The sequence below is a fragment of the Mustelus asterias genome, chromosome 26, assembly GCF_964213995.1.
Source record: "Mustelus asterias chromosome 26, sMusAst1.hap1.1, whole genome shotgun sequence".
Taxonomy (NCBI): Eukaryota; Metazoa; Chordata; class Chondrichthyes; order Carcharhiniformes; family Triakidae; genus Mustelus; species Mustelus asterias.
Window position 1 is genome coordinate 34,719,912 of NC_135826.1, and position 17,484 is coordinate 34,737,395.

The window sequence follows — 17,484 nt, forward strand, 5'->3', positions numbered from 1 at the left end:
ATTTACAATTCCAACAGCAATACAGAGAGTGCTATCAGTCAGCAGTCTACCTTCGGGAGTGCCAAAGGAACTGACACTCCCGGTTAAGGAAAAGACTCCCTGATTGGCCCATCAATTGAGTCCTTAATCAGGGACATCTTTTTGTGTTCAACCAAATAAACAAAATCAACTTAACTTAGGGACAACTCAAAAAGGACAACTCCCTAAAAGGAGGGGAACCGCCCGAAACAAAAGGCAAAACGGAAAGGAAACTTAAAACATCAAATTAAAATGTGATTAAAGGGGTACTCCTTAATCAGGGTGTTCATATTCCAATAGGCCAACCTCAATGGCCTGATTGAAGTCATTATAGGCATGTATCTGTCCTGTATTCTGTGTGCAGTATTTCCCCTTCTATTATTGCTATTCATTACTCATCTTCTCAAAAATTGCCATTGTAAAATTGAATGTATCTATTGTTTTTATCCTGCTTCCCAGCACTGGGCTAATGCTCTGGGGACAAGGGTTCAAATCCCACAACGGCAGCTGGTGGAATTTAAATTCACTGAATAAATCAGGAATATGAAGTTAGTTCCAGTAATGGTGTCCTTGACAACCACTATCAATTGTTGTAAAAACCCATCTGGTTCGCCAATGTCCAATGAGGAAGGAAATTGCATCTTGACTAATAGTCCCATATAAAAATTCAAGATTTCTGTCCAAAATCATGTTTCATTCATGTTACAGTCTTTCTGAGCTGGCCAATATTTATCCCTCAACCATTACCACCTAAGCAAACTAACTGGTTATTATATATTGTTCTTTGTGGGATTGTGGTCATTGTCCCTTTAAGGGCAACACAGTCGAAGAGGGTCACCTGGCTTGAGGGACCAATTGGGACCGAGGGCGTGTAATCACCCTCAAGTGGTGGAGTCCTCTCTCAGGCAGAAGACAGTCTGAATACATGTAGAGACTGGGGCAGCCGGTGGGCTAGGGCAAGCTGATAACCTCTGTACAGTTTTTCCTTATTAATAAATACCCTTTGTGTTGCTGACAAAGCGAATATGCATCATTACTGGGATTTTGCTGTGTATAAATTGGCTGTCACATTTCCTACACCAGCACAATGACTATACTTCAAGAATGCTGCCTTAGCTGCAGAGTCCTTCAGAGCATCCTCAAAGCACTATATAAATGCAAGTCTTTTATCCCTACTAAATTGAAATGATTCATAACAACTGCGTTGTATACTCAACCTAATTGATTCCAAAGGTTCTAGGCCCTTACCTAGTTCTCAACAGAAGGCAGATCTATAGAGTCCTACAGTGCAGAAGGAGGCCATTTGGCCCATCGAGTCTGCACCGACCACAATCCCACCCAAGCCCTATCCTCATAACCATGTGCATTTACCCTAGCTAGTCCCCTTGACACTAAGGGGCAATTTAGCATGGCCAACCCACCTAACCCGCACCTCTTTAGACTGTGGGAAGAAACCGGAGCACCCAGAGGAAACCCACACAGACATGGGGAGAACGTGCAAACTCCACACAGACAATGACCCAAGCCACAAATCGGTCCCTGGCGCTGTGAGGCAGCAATGCTAACCACTGTGCCACCGTGCCCCCCTCTTATCCTTATTTACAGGGCTCCAATTCATCTGCATTGGACTGGTCAGACCCCATTTGGAGTATTGTGAGCAGCTTTGGGCCCTGTATCTAAGGAAGGATGTGCTGGCCTTGGAAAGGGTCCAGAGGAGATTCACAAGAATGATCCCTGGAATGAAGAGCTTGTTGTATGTGGACGTTTGTGAACTCTGGGTCTGTACTCATTGGAGTTTAGAAGGATGAGGGGGGATTGTATTGAAACTTACGGGGATACTGCAAGGCCTAGGTCGAGTGGACATGGAGAGGATATTTCCACGAGTAGGAAAAACTAGAACCAGAGGGCACAACCTCAGGCTAAAGGGACGGTCCTTTAATGAGGAGGAATTTCTTCAGCCAGAGAGTGGTGAATCTGTAGAACTCTATGCCGCAGAAGACTGTGGAGGCCAGGTCATTGAGTGTCTTTAAGAGAGAGATAGATTACTAAAGGGATCAGGAGTTATGGGGAAAAGGCAGGAAAATGGGGATGAGCAAAATATCGCCCATGATTGAATGGCGGAGTAGACTCGATGGGTCGATTGGCCTAATTCTGCTCCTATGTCTTATGGTCTTATGGACTGGTTATGCCCAACTCATTATGATCAAGTACTTTGCACATAAATGGTTATACCTCCAGCCAGTTCACCATTTTCATTCCCACAAAGTGTTCAACTTCCCTATATATTTATTCAACATTGCCTCTGTGACATCATAACCTCTCACTGTCTCTCACGCAGTCCTTCAGGAGACCCAGTTTATTCCCAAGAAACATTTAGGCGCAAAACTATGAAACCTCCATTTTAAATAACCCTTCATCCAAAGGTTTATTTTAACATTATGTGGTCATATCCTTGTACAGTGTACAGTGCACACTTGCATGGGGTTTCATGTCGACACTTGATTGCTATCTGCTCTGTACTAAAAGGCCTAGCCAAGATACCACCAATGTGTTTCCTGTTCCACAAGAGGCCCAAACATCCTAGACCAATGCTACACAAATATCAAACATTCCTACCGCTCTATCACCCGCCCACACTTTGGCAAATCAGACCACAAGGCCATGCTCCTGCTCCCGGCTTACAAGTAAAAACTGAAGCGGGAGAATCCACCAAAGAAAATCGTGCAATGTTGGTCTGAGGAATCGGATGATCTCCTATGGGACTGCTTGGAGTCAGTAGACTGGTCAGTATTTAAAAGCTCTGTGATCAGCCAAATTAGTACGCCACCATAGTAACTGAATTCATTAGTAATTGTGTAGAAGGCTGTGTGCCAAAGAAGCAAATCCGTGTGTTTCCCAACCAGAAACCATGGATGAATAGAGATATCCACTGCCTGCTGAAGTCTAGGTCTGAGGTGTTCAAGTCAGGCGACCCTGACCTATACAAGAAAACCAGATACGATCTGAGGAGATCCAGCAAAGATGCCAAAGGATAGTACCGGACCAAGAGTCCCCAAGGCTAGCCACACGGACCCCCGCCGACTATGGTAAGGTCTGCAAGACATAACAGGCTACAAGATAAAGACATGTAGAATCGCCGGCACCAACACACCGGACATTCTCTCTTCTAACTTCTTCGGTCAGGAAAAAGATACAAAAGTCTGAGGTCGCGTACCAACTGACTCAAGAACAGCTTCTTCCCTGCTGCTATCAGACTTTTGAATGGGCCTACCTCGCATTAAGTTGATCTTTCTCCACACCCTCGCTATGACTGTAACTGTACATTCTGCACTCTCTACTTTCCTTCTCTATATACAGTATGCTTTGTCTGTATAGCGCGAAAGAAACAATACTTTTCACTGTATACTAATACGTATGATAATAATAAATCAAATCAAATCAAATCTCTGACCTCCATCACTCATCATTAGTCTTTCTTCTGCTGCTGAATCATTTAATTTCCAGGATTCAGTGAAAACTGTTTGGAAGTCACAGTACCATGTTAAAATTATCTCGAGGGAAAAGGTGACTGGGGAATATTTAAACTGTGATGCAGTGGGTCAGCTTAATTGAAAGGGAGTTCCTGATCTCAGTCACCTTGTACAGTCAGGAATTTAATGATGGGGGATTCATTCCATGGGCCCACTTGTTGGTTGCTTCAAAGTGGAATTGGCAGAATCTGGACCATAAGATAATCAATAGCCGTGATCAATCCAAATAGGTTTATTTGATAGCACAAGCTTTCGGAGCATTGCTCCTTCATCAGATGAGTCACTCACCTGATGAAGGAGCAGCACTCTGAAAGTTTGTGCTACCAAATCAACCTGTTGGACTTCAACCTGGTGTTGTGAGACTTCTTCCTGTATCAATCCAAATATGATGTGGATATTTCAATCCAAATAGTCACGCCATACCTCTCATTGTTGAAGAACGGAATTTTGCCACCAGCATTAAGAATGCAATGTCAGGACCATTCTTAGGCCTCGACCCCACACCTTTCTGTTATGTGACAGCTGGCCTAATTGTATGGGAGGTGACCAATTAGTGGACTGCCTCTACATTCACTGTCCAATTAGGGATGGCTTTTTTTGATTTGATTTTATTATTGTCACATGTATCAACATACAGTGAAAAGTATTGTTTCTTGCACACTATAGAGACAAAGCATACCATTCATAGAGTGCATAGGGGAGAAGGAAAGGAGAGGATGCAGTATATAGTGTTACAGTCACAGCTAAGGTGTAGAAAAAGATCAGCTTAACATATGGTAGATCCATTCAAAAGTCTGATGGCAGCAGGAAAGAAGCTGTTCTTGAGTCAGTCGGTACGTGATCTCAGACTTTTGTATCTTTTTCCCGATAGAAGAAGGTGGAAGAGAGTATGTCCGGGATGCATGGGGTCCTTGATTATCTGGCTGCTTTTCCGAGGCAGTGGAAAGTGTAAACAGAGATAATGGATGGGAGGCTGGTTTGCGTGATGGACGAGGCTACATTCACGACCCTTTGTAGCTTCTTGCAGTTTTGGTCAGAGCAGGAGCCATACCAAACTGTGATACATCCGGAAAGGATGCTTTCCATGGTGCATCTGTAGAAGTTGGAGAGAGTTTTAGCGGACGTGCCGAATTTCCACAGGCCAATCAAGAGTATCCAAAGGATAGGGTGCCGACGGCCTCACTTTGAAGGCTGGGTGTGGCTGATCTGAATGGAGCAGAAGATGGCAATGGAGACGTGATAATGATTGTTGTGACTGGCAGCCTGACCCTCCTGTCATGCATGCTCATTAAAAGGCACCTTGCCAGGATTAAGTTTCCCCTCCAAATTAAGCTCCCCGAGAGTGAGAAATTAGAATATTCACTTCCATGAATGTACATAAGTGGCATGATCCTGGTGACTTCTTCCATGAGTTGTCACTGCATTGTCCTCTTTGGAGAGTTCCTGTAAATGCCAGCCTATGCTTGAGACTGAGTGATGGCAGTGCACATGGCATGGAGGATAGCCAATGAAAGGAGGGAGGATGGCCAGGCAGAGATGGCAGGGATAGGGCAAGCTGTCCTGGTGCCTTTTTGATATGGCGCCCGGACCTTCAACTCCATAAGGTAATGGCGGGGAAGGTGACTTCTTGCTCAGCTCTGCCACAGGATTCACCGTGCTCCATTCAGATAATAAGCTGAGCAGTGCAAGATTGCGCTTGTCCAGCCTTCCCATGCCCCGGAGGAAATCACTCCGACTTTTGCTCCCACCATTCAACTTAGACTTCAGAACAGAAGATTTCACCCTTTACCCAAGGTGTATTCACTTCCTGCTCTGCTCTCACCTCCTGTCAGAAAGCACGCTACAGACAGAGCAGGAGCCTTGTGCATTTTGGGCAGAATTGCAGGTCTTAACTACCTGCTGAGACGTCTGTTGCTGTTACCACTGCGCTCCTGCCTCCAGGGAACTCGCAAAGAGGCTGGAAGCATTCCCCACACTTTCTTTCTATACTTCCCGGGTCCCTCTACCTCCAAAGCTGGAAAAACTCTGCCCCAAGAATCAATTGTGGAATATTCCCAATCTCTGTCCTTCAAAAAGTACAGGACAAATACATTAGGCTACGGAGCCATCACTAGCATGTTTTTTTTTAAAGACAGAGACAACATAAATCCATTCCAACTTCAAATGGTTTGAAGGTTAACGGGGAGGTGGTGGTGCAGTGGTATTGTCGCTAGAATAGTAATGCAGAGACCCAGGGTAATTTCTGGGGACCTGGGTTCGAATCCCACCACAGCAGATGGTGAAATTGGAATTCAATAAATACCTGGAATTAAAAGTCTCATGATAGCCATGAACCCACTGTCGGTTGTCGTAAAAACTCATCTGGTTCACTAATGCCCTTTAGGGAAGGAAATCTCCCAACTTTACCTGGTCTGGCTGACATGTGACTCTAGATCTACAGCCTCCTCCAGTGGTCCCCAGCATCTCAGATGCCGGTCTCCAGCCAATTTGTCTCACTCCCCGTGATATCAAGAAACATTTGGAGGCACTGGATACTGCAAAGGCAATGGGCCCTGATAACATTCCAGCAATAGTACTGAAGACTTGTGCTCCAGAACTTGCCGCTCCCCTAGCCAAGCTCTTCCAGTACAGTTACAACACTGGCATCTACCCAACAATGTGGAAAATTGCCCAGATATGTCCTGTACACAAAAAGCAGGATAAATCCAACCCAGCCAATTACTGCCGAATCAGTCTACTCTCGATCATCAGTAAAGTGATGGAAGGGGTAATCGATAGTGCTATCAAGCAGCACCTGCTCAGCAATAACCTGCTCAGTGACGCCCAGTTTGGGTTTCGCCAGGTCACTCAGCTCCTGACCTCGTTCAAACATGGACGAAAGAGCTGCATTCCAGAGGTGAGGTGAGAGTGACAGCCCTTGACATCAAGGCCACATTCGACCTCATCAAGGAGCCCTAGCAAAATGGAATCAATGGCTATAAGGGGGCAAACACTCCATTTGTTGGAGTCATATCTGGTACATAGGAAGATGGTTGTGGTTGTGGAGGGTCAGTCATCTCAGCTCCAGGACATCTCTGCAGGAGTCCCTCAGGATAGTGTCCAAGGCCCAACAATCCTCAGCTGCTTCATCAATGACCCTCCCTCCGTCATAAGGTCAGAAGTGGGGATGTTCGCTGATGATTGCACGATGTTCAGCACCATTCACGACTCCTCAAATACTGAAGCCGTCCATGTTCAAATGCAGCAAGATCTGGACAATATCCAGGCTTGGGCTGACAAGTGACAAGTAACATTCGTGCCACACAAATGCCAGGCAATGACCATCACCAATAAAAGACACTCTAACCACCGCCCCTTGACATTCAATGGTGTTACCATCACTGAAACCCCCACTGTCAACATCCTTGGGGTTACCATTGACCAGAAACTGAACTGAACTCACCACATAAACACAGTGGCTACAAGAGCAGGTCAGAGGCTAGGAATACTGCGGCGAGTAACTCACCTCCTGACTTCCCAGAGCTTATCCACCATCTACAAGGCACAAGTCAGGAGTGTGATGGAATACTCCCCACTTGCCTGGATGGGTGCAGCTCCAAAACACTCAAGAAGCTTGACACCATCCAGGACAAAGCAGCCTGCTTGATTGGCACCACATCTACAAATACCCAATCCCTCCACCACCGACGCTCAGTAGCAGCAGTGTGTACTATCTGAAATATGCACTGCAGCAATTCACCAAAGATCCTTAGACAGCGCCTTCCAAACCCATGACCACTTCCATCTAGAAGGACAAAGGCAGCAGATACATGGTAACATGGGAACCTGCACGTTCCCCTCCAAGCCACTCATCATCTTTCATTGGAAATATATCGTCATTCCTTCACAGTCGCTGGGTCAAAATCCTGGAATTCCCTGCCTAACGGCATTGTGGGTCAACCCACAGCACATGGACTGCAGCGATTCAAGAAGGCGGCTCACCACCACCTTCTCAAGGGCAACTAGGGATGGGCAATAAACGCTGGCCTAGCCATTGAAGCCCATGTTCAACGAATGAATTTTTAAAAATATGGTTAATTCTTAAAACATGCTCTCTGAAATGGGATAGCAACCGCTCAGTTAGGGATGGGCAATAAATGCTGGTCCAGCCAGTGACGAATGAAGAAATATAGGTAAAACTGAGCTTTGAAATATCTAATTGTTATTTTTTCTAACATACAATTGAACGAGATGGGAATAAATTATGAAAATCTAAATGTTTGCAGTCTCTTGCCTACTGTATGCTATACAATTATTGGACATGTATAATGTATCTGAGCGTGTGCTTTATATATACATGTATAATAAACCCCATGTCAATTATTTTCATGTTGTTAAATGCGAAGATACCATCATGGCAACATTAAAGTCAAATTCATTCTTTTACACAGGGGAGTAAGGAGAGGTATCACTGGCAGAGCCACAATGTCAAACAAAGTGGCGTGGACGATATGGTTCTTCTCTCAAAGATCACAGAAGAGGCTATCGTGGAAAACCTTAAGAAACGCTACTTGGATGACTACATTTTTGTATCCTTTCCATTCAGCAAAGTGTCGAGGTTTCAGCGAAACGTTATCCGCAATGCCATACAATAGTGTTGAAGTCTGTAACTGCAGATGTTGGCGGATAGTTCAATTACAAAATGTCAAAGTAAGAAATAGAGGGAGAGAATACATGACGCACCCTGAATGGCAAGGTTTTCAATGTGGTACAAGAGCTGCTCATTTTATATCTTGTTGAAATAATGCTGAGAGCAATTTGGTATGAGCAAGTCAAACATTTAAATTATATCATCAGTAGGTATTTCTTTTGTAACCTTTGCCCAGTTTATATGTCGGACGTATTGTGATTAAAGGTCACAAAAAGGAAGAATGAAAAAGAGACCGAACAATAAGAATGGGTGTGCTATTTCCAACTTGATAAATGAACTTTAAAAAGCCAATAGACAAGCATTTAAAAAGGCGCCCACAATCCTTGAATTCATAAATAGAACCACAGGGTGGCATTTACTGCAGGTGAGGGGGGGGTCTCGCCCATTGGAGAGAGAGCCAGCGAGAGCCCCATGTCACCTCCTTTCAGGAAAGCCCACAATATTAGGTGTAGGGTTGCACAGTGGTTAGCACTGCTGTCTCGCAGTGCCAGGGACCCGGGTTTGATTTCCGGATTGGGTCACTGTCTGTGTGGAGTCTGCACGTTCTCCCTGTGTCTGCGTGAATTCCCTCCGGGTGCTCCGGTTTCCTCCCATAGTCCGAAAGACGTGCTGGTTAGGTGCATTGGCCATGCTAAATTCTCCCTCAGTGTACCGAACAGGCATCGAAGTGTGGCGACTAAGGGGTTTCCACAGTAACTTCATTGCAGTGTTAATGTAAGCCTACTTATGACACTAATAAATAAATGTCATTAAAAAGTAGCCAGCGACATGGTGCCACAGTGGTTAGCACTGCAGCTTCACAGCATGAGGGACCTGGGTTCAATTCCAGCCTTGGCTAACTGTCTGTATGGAGTCTGCACATTCTCCCCGTATCTGCGTGGGTTTCCTCCGGGTGCTCCGATTTCCTCCCACAATTTGAAAGACATGCTGGTTAGGTGCATTGACTATGGCAAATTCTCCCTTAATGCCCCAAGGTGTGTGGGTTAGGGGAATTAGCAGGGTAAATATGTGGAGTTATGGGCATAGGGCCTGGGTAAGATGCTCCAACAGAGAGTTCATGCAGACTCGATGGGCCAAATGGCCTCTTTCTGCACTGTAGGGATTCTATGATTCTATGACAGGCCTTTCCAGATTGAAGAATCCCAGGAGGGGAATTCCCACCTCCCTCTAAGAGCTGACGGCCATTCGGAGTCTGGCAACTGTGTCAGCAACAAGAGTAGGGGTTGGCTCACCATGCCCCTTCCCCTTAACCCCCTTACTGATGCTGGACCCTTGATCAGCTGTGTGCCTTTGAATAGGGGACCCCTGCATGTCCCTCCCATTGGGTGTATTCTGGATTCCTGCATGGGAATTCTTCCACTCACCATTGGTTGAGTAAGAGTGGGGGTGACGTGAGGCCACTAAGTGGTCATTAATTGTAAATTTAAGGGCTTCAATTGACAGCAGGACAGGAATTGCCCATCCATGAGCATTTCCAACCCAGACTTAATCAGGACAGAGGTGGAAAAGCAGCGGGGTCCAAACCTGCCAATGTCCCACCCGAGTAAATGCTTCTTCCATCTCCAAACCCACTTCTCTATTTGAGCCATGATATATCAAAATCTCTGTCAATGGTCAAGACCTCAGTGGCTGTGGGTGAAGGTTGACAAATTGGGTCCCAGATCCCATGCCCCTCATCCCTGCGTGTGCAGTTTCTTAATATTGTACTTGATTTTGGGGATATGTACAAGGCTGTGGTACAACAATGTATAAATCTACTTTCCTTGTAAACTTTTATACCCCCTCTCTATTTTTGACTTATATAGAAGCCTTCAGTTTGATGATACACACTTTCCATAGTCATTGTGATTACTATCACTGTATAAAATGTGTGGACGGAATTCTCTGGCCGTTCCCGCCCCACTGCCAATGTCAGTGAGAATGGAGAATTTGGCGCTCAGTCAAAACTCCGGTCACTGCAGCGGGACCGGAGAATCCCAACTGCAGTCAAGGTCGGAGAGTCCGGACATGTATCTTTGGTGCCCTGTATGAACATAGAGCATAAACCCACTTATATCACGCATTATAATTCGCACAAGATAGGATATGATCAGTGTTGTTCTTGGCAAGCAGACTTATTCTATAACACTTCTGACAGTGGAGTGGGGGCAGATCCCAGGATTGTGGGCTAGGGAAATGGGGACTGGGCAGTTTTGCAGGCAGGTTCATGTGTTTAAAAAAAATGCTCAGTAATCCAAGGAGGCCAATGTACAAACAACATCTCTGTTCTTCATGAACTCCTGAGATGTCGTCTACATTTCATTATGGGGGAGTTTTGGGACTCCCATTTCCTGCGGTCACACTCCCGACCTTATCCAGAACCCACAGCACATTTACCAAATCCCTTACGAGTGATTGGTGCCTTGATATCATTATAATAAAATAACAACCACTTACTTCAGCTTCTGTTCCATTGGCTTCTTTCAAGCTGCCTCTGTTAAATCAGCCAATATGAGTGCACCATTAGATCTGAAATGCATTACTTACCAGAGCTCAAGGGTGGGATTTTACGGCATCGCTCGTCCCAAAATCGTAAAATCCCGTCCGAGGTCAACAGACCTTTCCATGGTCTGCCCCTCGCCCGCTCCGATTCCCTTGCTGGATGGGCCGGTAAAATTCCGGCCCAAGATGTCATCATTTTTGTTAATAACGATGAACGTCACAGTAAGAGAGGGCACTTCACTTTCTGGCTGGCTTTCTAGAGGACAGGACCCCAGTTATGGATTGCACTGACTCCTTGCACCTGTAAATGAATCGGAAAGGTATCCATTCTGTCAACACCCAGATTGTTGTAACCAACAGAACTGCATCATGCAGGATGTCAGGTACCCTAGAATTTCCCACTTATCCCACACCGGTCAGTGATCCCACCATTATTTAAAGACAACTCATCGTTGTTTCATGTACTTGGGCATGAACACTGCAGTTCTTCGAAACAAAGTTGTCCTCCCACTTTGCCAAGATTTTGCATCATCCTGTCACATCCTCCAAAAAATGATGGCAAAATATAATCAGCTAACAGTGAAATTTAACACCACAGGAAATAAGGCACGGTGGCACAGTGGTTAGCACTGCTGCCTCACAGTGCTAGGGTCCCGGATTCAATTCCAGCCTTGGGTCACTGTCTGTGTGGAGTCTGGACGTTCTCCCCGTGTCTGCGTGGGTTTCCTCCGGGTGCTCCAGTTTCCTCCCACAGTCCAAAGATGTAGGGGTTAGGTAGATAAGCTATGCTAAATTGCCCCTTAGTGTCAGTGGGGTTAGCAGGGTAAATATGTGGGGTTACAGGAATAGGGCCTGGGTGGGATTGTTGTCGGTGCAGGCTCTATGGGCCAAATGGCCTCCTTCTGCGCTGTAGGGCCTCTATGGCTGTGTCCCTCTGAGGCGTTGCACTGCCTTTTTGGATGGGACAGATGTGACAGTCGACCCTTTCGGATAAGTGTAAAAGATCCCATAATACAAAGTGAAGAAGAGCGGGGAGGTTTTCTCAGGTGTCCTGACCGAAATTTATCTCTTAACCAGCATCACTAAAACAAATGATCTTACCTTGCTGCATTTGGGGCCTTGCTCTGCATAAATTGGCTGCTGTATTTTCTACTTTACAATGGTAATAGTGCGGGTTACATAATTCATTGGCTGTAAAGCCCTTTGGGACATCTGGGTGCTATATAAATGCAGATTCTTTCTGTCTTTTCGTCAGATTTTATCGCTCCCCACAATTCCCCTGGCACAAATTTCCAAATCTCTCAGCGAGTGTCCAATCAGCACTGGAAGCACTGCATAAATTTCAAATGAGGAAATCTCAGGAAATGCCTGTGCCTACGAAGTGAAATTTAAGTTTAAAGTTTATTTATTATTGTCACAAGTAGGCTTACATTAACACTGCAGTGAAGTTACTGTGAAAATCCCCTCGGCGCCACACTCCAGCACCTGTTCAGGCACACTGATGGAAAATTTAGAAGGGCCAATGCACCTAACCGGAGCATGGGAGGAAACCGGAGCAACCGGAGGAAACCCACGCAGACACAGGGAGAATGTGTAGACCTCACACAGACAGTGACCCAAGACTGGGATTGAACCCTGGTCCCCGGCGCTGTGAGGCAGCAGTGCTAACCACTGTGCCACCGAGCCACCCCAATGCACTTGGCACTTTCAGTCACATTGCCACTGTGCACCATGTGAAAATTAATCCAATGCAGCCAGCTAACCTCCAGGCCTGATGTACTTCCCCTGCTCAAGAAGCGTAAGCAAATAAAGAGGAAGAACCCATCTTGAGAAATGTCAGTTCTGATCTCACAGTTGCTGGTGCCATAGTTGTAAAATTAGAGCTTCAGTTTAAATTATACAGTCTAGAAAGGAGGTTTGAAAAGGCCATGAAAATACTTTGAGATGAGCCAGGAAAGTAGTAGCAGATGATACAAATGAAAATTGATGAAAAGTAAATTTGTGGCAGATATCGAGAAAATCTCAATTGCAATTAATTTTTGCAATGGTCTTTCAAGGTGGAAGAGGTACAAACGTGGAGACTTGTCACATCGTGTAACATCCCATAGAGATAAATTTCAGTGGTCTTTTTCCTATTCTCATGTTCCCACCCTTTGCTTCACGCAAACAACCCGGCCGCTTCTGAACACCAATAACTATGGCACTGTTCTCTCCTTTAGGATGGCAGCCTGTTACTAATGGAGTACCGTAAGGATCAGCTCTGGGCCCTCAGCTATTTACAATCTGCATTAGTAATTTCGGTGAAGAGACTAAGTGTAAGGTATAAAGTATGTTTATTAGTCACAAGTAGGCTTACATCAACATTGCAATGAAATTACTGTGAAAATTCCCTAGTTGCCACACTCCAGCCCCTGTTCGGGTACACTGAGGGAGAATTTAGCATGGCCAATGCACCTAACCAGCACATCGTTGGAGTGTGGGAGAAACCCGGAGTAAACGCACACAGATACAGGGAAAACGTGCAAACTCCGCACAGACAGTGATCCAAGCCAGGAATCGAACCTGGGTCCCTGGTGCTGTGAGGCAGCAGTGCTAACCACTGTGCCACCCTGCAGGTATGCAGGTTTTCTGAGGACGTGGTGGGAAATGAAACTGTGAGAAGGGCATGAAGTAGATATTTTAATTTTCGACGATGAACAGTCTGAGATACAATCATAGAATTTTACAGTTCAGAAGGAAACCATTCGGCCCATCACATCCGTACCGACTTTCTGACAGAGCATCCTACCCAGGCCCTATCCCCATAACCCCACATATTTACCCTGCTAATCCCCCTTATACATATTAGTTTATTTATTTCTTAGTGTCACAAGTAGGCTTACATTAACAGTGCAATGAAGTTACTGTAAAAATCCCCGAGTCGACACACTCCGGCGCCTGTTCGGGCACACTGAGGGAGAATTTAGCATGGCCAATGCGCCTAACCAGCATGGCTTTCAGACTGTGGGAGGAAACTGGAGCACCTGGCAGAAACCCACGCAGACACAGGGAGAACGTGCAGACTCCGCACAGACACCCAAGGCCGGAATTGAACCCAGGTCCCTGGCACTATGAGGCAGCAGTGCTAACCACTGTGCCGCCATCTATGGTTCAAGTGAAGAAAGGAAAAAGACAAGGCTGTGCACTGTCGCCAAAATTATTAAATTTGTATACAGAACAAATATACAGAGGATTAGATTTGCTTCCAGGGGTGAAAATAGGTGGCAAGGACTTAACAAACCTGACAGAATACTACTTGTAGAATCAGATAATGCCCCACAAAATATCATACATCAAGTAAAATCTAGAATTTTAAAATGTGTATGGAAAGAATATGTTAGAAGATGGTAGAGTGAAGAGTGAAGTAGATGATGCCGCTCTAGAACAAGGGAATATGTTTTTTTAGATTCTTTTCTGGGGTCCGAGCCAGCATTTATTGCCCATCCTTAACTGCCCTGGAACCGAGTGGCTTGCTGGACCATTTCAGAGGGCATTTAAGAGTCAACCACATAAGAACATAAGAAATAGGAGCAGGTGTAGACCATCTAGCCCCTCGAGCCTGCCCCGCCATTCAATAAGATCATGGCTGATCTGAAGTGGATCAGTTCCACTTACCCGCCTGATCCCTATAACCCCTAATTCCCTTACCGATCAGGAATCCATCTATCCGTGATTTAAACAGATTCAATGAGGTAGCCTCCACCACTTCAGTGGGCAGAGAATTCCAGAGATTCACCACCCTCTGAGAGAAGAAGTTCCTCCTCAACTCTGTCCTAAACTGACCCCCCTTTATTTTGAGGCTGTGCCCTCTAGTTCTAGCTTCCTTTCTAAGTGGAAAGAATCTCTCCACCTCTACCCTATCCAGCCCCTTCATTATCTTATAGGTCTCTATAAGATCCCCCCTCAGCCTTCTAAATTCCAACGAGTACAAACCCAATCTGCTCAGTCTCTCCTCATAATCAACACCCCTCATCTCTGGTATCAACCTGGTGAACCTTCTCTGCACTCCCTCCAAGGCCAATATATCCTTCCGCAAATAAGGGGACCAATACTGCACACAGTATTCCAGCTGCGGCCTCACCAATGCCCTGTACAGATGCAGCAATACATCTCTGCTTTTATATTCTACCCCCCTTGCGATATAGGCCAACATCCCATTTGCCTTCTTGATCACCTGTTGCACCTGCAGACTAGGTTTTTGCATCTCATACACAAGAACCCCCAGGTCCTTTTGCACAGTAGCATGTTGTAATTTTTTTCCATTTAGATAATAATCCAATTTGCTATTATTTCCTCCAAAGTGAATAACCTCGCATTTGTCAACATTATACTCCATCTGCCAGATCCTCGCCCACTCACTCAGCCTTTCCAAATCTCTCTGCAGACATTCTACGCCCTCCACACGATTCACTTTTCCACTTATCTTTGTGTCGTCAGCAAACTTTGTTACCCTACACTCAGTCCCCTCCTCCAGATCGTCTATATAAATGGTAAATAGTTGAGGCCCCAGTACGGATCCCCGCAGCATGCCACTAGTTACCATCCGCCAACCAGAAAAGCACCCATTTATTCCGACTCTCTGCTTCCTGTCGGATAGCCAATCCCCAATCCACGCTAACCACCCTACCCCCAACTCCGTGTGACCCAATCTTCTCACATTGCTGTGGGTCTGTGGTCACATGTAGGCCAGACCAGATAAGGATGGCAAATTATCTTCCCTAAATGACATGAGTAAACTAGATGCGTTTTTATGACAATGGTTTCATGGTCATCATTAGAAATTTAATTCCAGCTTTTATTGGAATCAAATTTTACCATCTGCCTTGGTGGGATTCGAATCCTGGTCCTCAGAGCATTGGGTCACTGGATTAGAGATCACTACCTCCCCTGAAAGGACAAATGATAACAGAAGATGGCCGAGGTGAATAGTTGGATATAGAAAGCCAGAAGTAACCTTGTGAAGATGAAGGATGTGTTAATAACAAGAAAATGCACACTTGTAACGAGGAAAGAAACTCTTAAGATGCTGCATTCTATCAACTTTCCTGTATGTCACAGAAACCTAGATCTGTGGAAGAAAACAGTGGAGTTTGAAATGTGGATTCTAAGACATATGTTTAAAATACTCCATAAGACATAAGACTATAAGACAAATGAAGAGGCAATGAAATCACAAGAACAAAAAGAACTCTGAATCGTGATATCCAGAAAAGAAAGTGTCGGTATTTCAGCTACTTGATCAGAGCTAAAATGCTACAGAGATCTATTCTCGAGGGTAAAGTGGAGAGCAGCAGGAAGAGGGGTCAACCTCGGTGTAGTTGGGTGACAGACATCACAGAGTGGTTGCAGACAAGCTACAATGGAGGGTGGCACAAGACAGGTGATTGTGGCACACCGTAATAGGTTTCGTAGCAGGAACAGCAGTATCCAAGAGTTTTAACCGTGGCGTTCCACAGCGGGCCTGTGACGCACCAAGATTGCCCACTTGGAAGCCACTTTTGCAGAAAAGAATTCCAGCTTTCAACCACCCTTTACTTGAGGAAGTTCTGGCTCTAATTTTTATGACTGTGCCCCAGTCCGAGATTCGCAAGGGGGTGACAGACAGGATGTAATGTGGTGAATGTTTCACTGGTAAGAAGAATAGGAAACCAGATTATATTATAAATGGTGAGAAACTATGAAATGTTCAGATGGATTTGAATAGCCTTGTGGACAAAGCCTAGAATGTTAACATGATTAGGAGGCAAATCATCAAATCATAGAATCACAGTGGCACAATGGTTAGTACTGCTGCCTCCAGGGTCCCCGGTTCAATTCCTGGCTTGGGTCACTGTCTGTGCGGAGTTTGCACATTCTCCCTGTGTCTGCGTGGGTTTCCTTCCACACTCCAAAGATGTGCAGATTAAGTGCATTGGCCATGCTAAATTCTCCCTCAGTGTACCCGAACAGGCACCGAAGTGTGGTGACTTGGGAATTTTCACAGTAACTTCATTGCAGTGTTAATGCAAGCCTACTTGTGACAATAAATAAAACTTTAACTTTTACCTTTAATCCTATAATGCAGAAGGAGACCATTTGGCCTATCGAGTCTGCGCCAACGCTATCCCACCCAGTCCCTATCCCCATAACCCCATGCATCTACCCTAGCTAGTCCCCCTGACACTAAGGGGCAATTTAGAATGGCCAATCCACCTAACCAACACATCTAAATGGTATATTGGCCTTTATTGTAAGGGGGCTGGAGTACAAGAGTAAGGGAGTGTGGCTGAAAATGTAAAGGGATTTGATGATAAAACGCCTGTATTTTGGTATCTACACCCGAGGAAGAAGATACCATGCCTTGGAGAGGATGTAATAAATATTTACTAGATTGATTTCTGAGATGAAAAGGTTGTGCTATAAAAAGAGATTGAGTGGAATGGGCCTATAATCCCTGGAATTTAGAAGAATGATAAGTGATCTCGTTGAAACATATAAGATTATGAGAGAGATTGATATGGTAGATACTGAAAGGCTCATTCCCCAGTTAGGAGTCCAGAACCAGGGGACATGGTCCTAGGATAAAGGATGGACCATTTAGGACTGAGATGAGGAGAGGTTTCTTCCACCAGAAGGCTGTGAATCTATGAAATTCTCGACCACAGAATCCTGTGGATGGTCCATTGTTCCATATCCTCAAGGTTGATATTTATTTTTGTATTCCAAAGGAATCAAGTTATATGGGGA

At 45.2% G+C, this 17,484-nt stretch overlaps 1 protein-coding gene across 2 annotated transcripts in view; it reads left to right on the forward strand.

Annotated features, from left to right (window-relative positions):
* The window catches only part of myo1f (myosin IF), a 178,599-nt gene that overhangs the window by 57,257 nt on the left and 103,858 nt on the right, over nucleotides 1-17,484 (forward strand). For both annotated transcript variants that reach the window (XM_078198412.1, XM_078198411.1), the window contains exon 2: nucleotides 7,979-8,116. In XM_078198412.1, the coding sequence (XP_078054538.1) occupies nucleotides 7,979-8,116 (138 nt within the window). The remainder of the gene's footprint in view (nucleotides 1-7,978; nucleotides 8,117-17,484) is intronic.